Genomic DNA, 8,273 nt, shown 5'->3' on the forward strand with positions numbered 1-8,273 from the left:
AAACTAACTTAAATCTCCCCAAAAAAAGGGCCCAAATCCCCCCCCGAGCCCCCCTGAGCGCTTTCTGAGGCCTCTCAGCGCCCCTAAACCCCCTCAGACCTCCCCGAGAAAAGCCCCAAATCCCCCCCAGCCCCTCCCCGGAGGTGTCGGACCCCTCTCTCACCGCTCCGTGCTCCAGACCAGCAGCGGGAGCTGCGCGGCCCCCGCGGGCCCCGGGCCCGCAGCGAGCCCGGCCAGGGCCGCGAGGAGCGCCCACAGCGCCGCCGCCATCTTGGAGCGTCCCCTCACAGCGGCGGGCACGCCCCTCACGGCAGAGGCCACGCCCCTTCTGCGGCGAACACGCCCCCTCGGGGCTGAGGCCACGCCCCTTCCGCGGCGAACACGCCCCCTCATGGCAGAGGCCACGCCCTCTCTGCGGTGATCGCGCCCCCTCAGCGCGCGAGGCCACGCCCCCTCTGCTGGTTTCGCAGCCTCTCCTGGGCAAGGCCACGCCCCCTCCGCAGAGACCACGCCCCCTCAGCGCGCGCCGTCACGTGGAGGAGGCGCGGTCACGTGCAGGAGGGACGCGGGATGTGTTATGCGTCAGGCCACGCCCCCTCGGTGTGGCCACGCCCCTTAGGGCCACGCCCCCCTCCGTCCCCTCAGGGATCCCCAAATTCCGCCGGGCCCAAAATCCCCTCAGAGACCCCTAAAAATCACCCGGAGAGCCCCAAAATCCCCTCAGAGACCCCTAAAAATCACCCGGAGAGCCCCAAAATCCCCTCAGAGACCCCTAAAAATCACCCGGAGAGCCCCAAAATCCCCTCAGAGACCCCTAAAAATCACCCGGAGAGCCCCAAAATCCACTCAGGAACCCCTGAAATCCCCTCAGGGACCCCCAAAATCCCCTCGGGGTCCCTAAAAATCACCAGGAGAACCCCAAAATCCCCTCAGGGACCCCCAAAAATCACCAGGAGAGCCCCAAAATCCCCTCAGAGATCCCTAAAAATCCCCTCGGGGTCCCTAAAAATCACCAAAAGAGCCCCAAAATCCCTTCAGGGAGCCTCAAAATCCCCTCAGGGAGGCAAAATTCTTTCAGAGACCCCAAAAATCCACCGGGCCCCAAAATCCCCTCCGAGACCCCAAACCCAAGAAAAGATAAATCTCATTTTTTATTCCGCGTTTCCTCCCCAATTTTCCCATTTCCCTTTTTTTCCCATTTCCCTCCATTCTCCCTGATTTTTCCTCAATTTCCCCATTTTTACTTAATTTTTTCTTACTTTTCTCCATTTTTCCTTTATTTTTCCTCATCTTTTCCTCAATTTTTATCCTATTTCCCCCCTTATTTTTACTGTAATTTTGTCTTATTTTCCCCCTATTTTCCCCTATTTCTCCCCCTATTCCCTCCTCCATTTTTTCCCATTTTTCCTTTATTTCTCTATTTTTCCCCATTTGTTCTCTATTTTCCCCATTTTCCTCCTACTTCACCCATTTTATCCTATTTTTCTCCTAATTTTCCCCTATTTTCCCCCATTTTTCCTTTATTGTTCTCCTATTTCCCCCAATTTTTTCTCTATTTTTCTCATGTTTTCCCCCTTATTTTTCCTGTATTTTCCTCATATTTTTCTCCTATTTTCCCTCTCTTTTTCTCCTATTTCCCCTCTATTTTTCCTCTATTTTCCCCTATTTTCTCCTATTTTTCTTCTATTTTTCTCCTACTTTCCTCCCTATTTTTCCCATTTTTTCTTTATTTTTCTCCTTTTTTCCCTCCTATTTTTCCTGTATTTTTGTCCTATTATTTTCCCCTATTTTTTCCTGTTTCTCCCCATTTTCCTCTTATTTCCCCCATTTTATCCTACTTTTATCCTATTTTCCCCCTATTTTCCCCCTATTTTTATCCTATTTTTATCCTACTTTCCCCCTATTTTCCCCCTACTTTTATCCTATTTTCCCCCTATTTTCTCCCTATTTTTCTCCTTTTTTCCCCTATTTTTATCCTATTTTTCCCCTGTTTTCCCCATATTTTTTCTCCTCCTTTCCCCCCATTTTTCCTCTATTCCCCCCCCCCCCCATTTTTTCCCAATTTTCCCCAATTTTTGCCCATTTTCCCCCCATTTCCTTTGGGATTTCCCAATTCCCAGAAATCCCCCAAATCCCAGAAATCCCTGATTTTCCTGGAATTCCCTCCCCGGTCAGGAACTGCAGCTTCCGGCTCCTTTTGCCCCAAAAATTCCAATTTTGGGGTCTTTTTATTGAGGATCTTTGGTGAAATCAAAGTGCAAAACCAGCAGAGGCTGGGGCCGGACTGGGAGCACTGGGAGGGACTGGGGTGAACTGGGAGGGAACTCAGAGGGAACTGGGAGCACTGGGAGGGACTGGGAGGGAACTGGGAGGGACTGGGAGGGAACTGGGAGTGAACTGGGACCAGACTGAGAACACTGGGAGTGAACTGGGACTGGACTGGGAGCACAGGAAGGGCACTGGGGCCATACTGGGAGCACTGGTCGCCGTTCCCAGTTCCATACTGGGAGCACTGGTCTCTCAGGGCTCCCTGTTCCCATTCCCAGTCCCATACTGGGAGCACTGGGAGCACTGGTCGCTGTTCCCAGTTCCATACTGGGAGCACTGGTCTCTCAGGGCTCCCCAGTCCCGTTCCCAGTTCCATACTGGGAGCACTGGTCTCTCAGGGCTCCCCAGTCCCGTTCCCAGTTCCATACTGGGAGCACTGGTCGCCGTCCCCGTCACCGTCCCTGACGAGCAGCACCGGCCCCAGGCCCTCGGTCAGCACCTCCAGGAACTCCAGGTCTGGGGGGGTCAAGGGCTCACCAGTACAAACCAGTACAAACCAGTACAAACCAGTACAAACCAGTACAAACCAGTGCCCTCCCAGTAACCCCCAGTGCCCTCCCAGTAACTCCCAGTAACCCCCAGTGCCCTCCCAGCTCCTCCAGGAACTCCAGTCTGAGGGGGTCAAGGGCTCACCAGTACAAACCAGTACAAACCAGTACAAACCAGTACAAACCAGTTCCTCCCAGTTTCCCCATTCCCATTTTCCCACCCTTTTCCTTCTCCCTCATTCCTGGTTTTCCCATTTTTCCTCATTTTTTCCTCCAATTTGTCCCCATTTTTCCCTCCCATTTTTCCCCTATTTTCCCTGGGTTTTCCCCATTTTTACCCAAAATCCCCGTTTTTCGCCCCATTTTGGACACAGCTCTCCAGGGCCGGGTTTCCCATCCCCATTTCCCCCGTTTTTCCCAAAATCCCCGTTTTTCGCCCCGTTTTGGATACAGTTCTCCAGGGCCGGGTTTCCCATCCCTATTTCCCCCATTTTTTCCCCCGTTTTTCCCAAAATCCCCGTTTTTCGCCCCGTTTTGGATACAGTTCTCCAGGGGCCGGGGCGGCCGGGGCGGGGGAGGGGGCGGCAGGTCCAGCAGCACCAGCCCCGCCCCCCCCGAGTGCTCCAGGATGGCGGCGTTGAGGCGCTCGGCCGCGTGCATGCGACGGACGTTACCCCTGACCAGCCCGTTTTTCCCAAAATCCCCGTTTTTCGGTACGAACCAGTACGGACCAGTATAAACCAGTACAGACCGGTATGGACTGGTACAGACCGGTACAGACCAGTACAGACCCCTCTGGCCACCCCCCCTCAATGGCCACGTGCATGCCACACACATTCCCCCTGCCCAGTATGAACCAGTACGGACCGGTATGAACTGGTATAAACTGATACAAACCAGTCTAAACCAGTATGGGCCAGTGCAGAGCAGTCGCCACCCCCTCAGCCCCTCCCCCAGTGTCCCAGTGCATGCACCGCACAGTCCCCCTGCCCAGTACAAACCAGTATGAACCAGTACTGACCAGTATGAGCCAGTACAAACTGGTACACACCAGTACAGACCAGTACAAACCAGTCACCAGGAGTGTCCCCCTCCAGCCTCCCAGTACAGCCCAGAGCCCCAAACCCGCCCTGCCCAGTACAAACCAGTATGAACCAGTACTGACCAGTATAAACCAGTACAGACCGGTACAAACCAGTCACCCCCAGTGTCCCCCTCCAGCCTCCCAGTACGGCCCAGTGCCCTCCCAGCTTGATCCCAGTCTGATCCCAGTTTGATCCCAGTCTGATCCCAGTGTGATCCCAGTCTGATCCCAGTCTGATCCCAGTTTGATCCCAGTTTGATCCCAGTCTGATCCCAGTCCCCCCCAGTGCTCCCAGTTTGATCCCAGTCCCTCCCAGTCTGATCCCAGTGTGATCCCAGTCTGATCCCAGTCCCTCCCAGAGTCCCTCCCAGTCCCTCCCAGTCCATCCCAGTTTGATCCCAGTCCATCCCAGTTTGATCCCAGTCTGATCCCAGTCCCCCCAGTCCCCCCAGTCCCCCCAGTGCTCCCAGTTGCACTCACGGGCTGGGCTCTCTCCGCGGTTCCCCTCCCCCTCCCTCCTCCTCCTCGGCGCTGGGTGGCTGCGAGGGGGCGGGGCCTCCCTGTGACGTCACAAGGGGAGGAATGACGTCACAGGGACAGCGGTTACGTCACGGGTGGGGCAGTGACATCACGGGGGTGGGGATGACATCACAGACAGGACTATGACATCACAAATGGGGTGATGACATCACAGACGTGGGTCATTGACAGGGCGATGATGTCACAGACTGTGTGATGATGTCATGGCTGGGGAGATGATGTCACAGACAGGGTGATGATGTCATGGAGATGGTGATGATGTCACAGACAAGGTGATGACATCACGGGCGGGGCAATGACGTCACCTGGGCGCGGCGCAGCAGCCGCAGCATCTGCGAGCGCTGCTCCATCATCAGCGTCCGCTCGTACGTGTAATCAGAGACCGCGCCGTCGTGCTGCGACACAGGCCACCAGTACAAACCGGTACGGACCAGTACAGACCAGTACAAACCAGTACAAACCGGTACGGACCAGTATAAACCAGTATAAACCAGTATAAACTGGTACGGACCAGTACGGACCAGTACAGACTAGTATTAACCAGTATAGACCAGTATAAGCCGGCACGGACCAGTATGGACCGGTCTGTACCGGTCCAGGAGCAGTACAGACCAGTAGGGACCAGCATGAACCAGTACAGACCAGTACGGACCAGTACGGACCAGTATGGACCAGTATGTGCTGGTACAAACCAATATAAACCAGTATAAACCAGTACAGACTGGTACAGACCAGTACGGACCGGTATGAACTGGTATGAACCACAATGCACCGGTTTGTCCCAGGTGTAATTTTGGGGTATTTCTTGGGTGCCCCAGCTGTGCCCCAGGTGTTTTTGGGGTAATTTTTGGCTATCTCAGGTGAGTTTTTGGGGTGTCTCAGGGGTATTTTTAGGCTTCTTTTGGGGTTCCCAGGTGTGTCCCAGGTGTGTTTTGGGGTGTTTTTGGCTCTCACCAGCTCCACCACGTGCACCTGCGCGGGCAGGGCTGGGTCTGGGGTATTTTTGGGGTTCCCAGGGGTGTTTGGGGGGTGTTTTTGGGTGCTTTGGGTTTTTTGGGGGTGCTCTCACCAGCTCCACCACGTGCACCTGCGCGGGCAGGGCTGGGTCTGGGGTATTTTTGGGGTTCCCAGGTGTGTTTTTGGGGTGTTTTTGGGTGTTTTTGGCTCTCACCAGCTCCACCACGTGCACCTGCGCGGGCAGGGCTGGGTCTGGGGTATTTTTGGGGTTCCCAGGTGTGTTTTTGGGGTGTTTTTGGGGTGTTTTTGGGGTGTTTTTGGGTGTTTTTGGCTCTCACCAGCTCCACCACGTGCACCTGCGCGGGCAGGGCTGGGTCTGGGGTATTTTGGGGTACCCAGGTGTGTTTTGGGGTTCCCAGGTGTGTCCCAGGTGTGTTTTGGGGGTGTTTTTGGGGTGTTTTTGGCTCTCACCAGCTCCACCACGTGCACCTGCGCGGGCAGGGCTGGGTCTGGGGTGTTTTTGTGGTTCCCAGGTGTGTTTTGGGGTTCCCAGGTGTGTCCCAGGGGTGTTTTTGGGGTGTTTTTGGCTCTCCCCAGCTCCACAACGTGCACCTGCATGGGCAGGGCTGGGTCTGGGGTATTTTTGGGGTTCCCAGGGGTGTTTTTGGGGTGTTTTTGGGTGTTTTTGGCTCTCACCAGCTCCACCACGTGCACCTGCGCGGGCAGCCCCCGGCGCCGCACCACGGCCTCGAGCAGGCGCCGCAGCCGCTCGCTGTTGTCCTCCAGCAGCGCCACCGTGAACAGGCGCAGGGGACAGCCCCGCCACACCTGAGACGGGCAGGGGGCAGCTGAGACCCCTCCCCAAACCCCCCAAAAATCCCCCCTAAATCCCCCTAAAATCCCCCCAAAAATCCCTCCAAAAATCCCCCCCAAAATTCCCCTAAAATCCCTCCAAAAATCCGCCTAAAATCCCTCCAAAACCTCCCTAAAATCCCCTCAAAGCCCCCCAAAATCCCAGTGAACAGGCGCAGGAGACAGCCCCACCACACCTGAGACAGGCATGGGGACAGCTGAGACCCCTCTCCAAAACCCCCCAAAAATCCCCCTAAAATCCCTCCAAAAACCCACCTAAAATCCCTCCAAAAATCCCCCCAAATCCCCCTAAAATCCCCTCAAAGTCCCCCATGAACAGGCGCAGGGGACAGCCCCGCCACACCTGAGACAGGCACGGGGACAGCTGAGACCCCTCCCCAAAAAGCTCCCCAAAATCCCCCCAAAATCCCTCCAAATCCCCCTAAAATCCCCTCAAAATCCCCAGGGAACAGGCGCAGGTGACAGCCCCGCCACACCTGGCACAGGTACGGGGACAGGTGATCTTCAAAATCCACAAAATTCCCCCAAAAATCCCCCCAAATCCCCCTAAAAACCCCAAAAACCCCGGGAACAGGCACAGGTGACAGCCCCGCAACACCTGGCACAGGGACAGTGGCAGCTGAGACCCCAAATTCCCCCCAAAATCCCCAAATTTCCCAAAACCTGCCCAGGCCACACCTGCGGGGTCACCGGGGTCACCGGGCGGGTCACCAAGGGTCACACCCACCACCTCCCCCAAGCCCCGCCCCCTCCTGGCCTGGGGTCACGGGGGTCACAGGGCTCAGACCCAGCGCCTTCCCCACCAAAGCCCCGCCCCCACCATTCAATCCCCGCCCACACACCTCAAGCTCCGCCCCACAATTCAAGCCCCGCCCCACAATTTGAGCCCCGCCCCAAAATCCAATCCCACCTCCTGCCTCTCCAAGAGTCCCCGCCAGGACAGCCTGTTCCACTGCGTCGTGGGAAGCGGAGAGTTCACCCTGCGCGTCTGCTACGGGGAGAAGCAGGATAGGAATGGCAGCGCAGGGTGGTGCGGGCTGCCCGCGAGTGCGCCCCGTCAGGAAGAGGGGACTCGGGTGGGCAGGGAGACGAGAGAGAGCCCAGCTCCTGCCCAGCGAGCTGCACAGGGCTGGGGCCCGGTGGGGAAGGCCGGCCTGGCCCTGCCTGCGGCTCCCTGCCCGGCAGCGCCAGGAATTACGAGCAGCGACGGCCGGGCTCTCTCCCCCGCGCCCGCCGCCTGTCAGCGCCGCCGCCGCACATCTCTTAGCCATAACTCAGCCCCTCGCCTCCACCATACGGGCCGCTGCCCTTCCCCACAGTCCAAGCCCTCCTGCACTATTCAAGCCCCGCCCCACACCCCAAGCTCCGCCCCACACCCCAGGCCCCGCCCCTGGCGCAAGCCCCGCCCCCTGGCGCCCCCTACCGGGTGCTGTCGCAGCAGCAGCGGCAGCAGCGTCAGGAGCCGCCCGGTGCCCACCACCCACCAGACATCCAGGGACCCCCTCGGGGACCCCCCCGGGGACAGCTCCGGGCCCGGGGACACCCCCGGGGACGCCCCGGGACACGGGGACAGCCCCGGGGACACGCCGGGACACGGGGACAGCCCCGGGGACAGCCCCGGCTCCGCCGTGCCCTTGGACACCAGCAGCGCCCGGCCCGCGGCGCCCGCCACCCGCAGCAGCTCTGGGGACACACGGGGGACACCGAGGGGACACCGAGGGGACATCAGTGAGGACACGCCCAGGTGTCACCGTGGGACCCCCAGTGATCCCCGAGTGCCACCAGCCCCTCCCGCTTCATTGTCCCCGTGTCCCTCCCCGTGTCTCCCCAATGCCCCTCCCGTGTCCCATCCCCCGTGTCCCTCCCATGTCCCTTGTGGGCCCCTCCACCCCTCCAATGATCCCCCCAATGTCCCCTCCGGACCCCCATGTTCCCCCTTCCTCCCCATTCCCTTGTGTCCCCCAATACCCCCCAATGTCCCCAATACCCCCCAATGTCCCCAG

The 8,273-nt window shown here is 58.1% G+C and overlaps 1 protein-coding gene across 1 annotated transcript in view; it reads right to left on the reverse strand.

Annotated features, from left to right (window-relative positions):
* Positions 1 to 2,592: 2,592 nt before the first annotated feature.
* Positions 2,593 to 8,273, reverse strand: part of LOC121339393 (solute carrier family 12 member 4-like) — an 8,175-nt gene continuing 2,494 nt past the window's right edge. Inside the window, exons 3-8 of the mRNA XM_041411136.1 lie at positions 7,694 to 7,953; positions 6,094 to 6,225; positions 4,746 to 4,835; positions 4,381 to 4,460; positions 3,359 to 3,492; positions 2,593 to 2,784 (exon numbers count right to left, since the gene is read on the reverse strand). Coding sequence (XP_041267070.1) covers positions 2,663 to 2,784; positions 3,359 to 3,492; positions 4,381 to 4,460; positions 4,746 to 4,835; positions 6,094 to 6,225; positions 7,694 to 7,953 — 818 coding nt within the window. The 3' untranslated portion in view covers positions 2,593 to 2,662. The remainder of the gene's footprint in view (positions 2,785 to 3,358; positions 3,493 to 4,380; positions 4,461 to 4,745; positions 4,836 to 6,093; positions 6,226 to 7,693; positions 7,954 to 8,273) is intronic.

Source organism: Onychostruthus taczanowskii, unplaced genomic scaffold, assembly GCF_017590055.1.
Source record: "Onychostruthus taczanowskii isolate IOZ18803 unplaced genomic scaffold, ASM1759005v1 scaffold342, whole genome shotgun sequence".
Classification (NCBI taxonomy): domain Eukaryota; kingdom Metazoa; phylum Chordata; class Aves; order Passeriformes; family Passeridae; genus Onychostruthus; species Onychostruthus taczanowskii.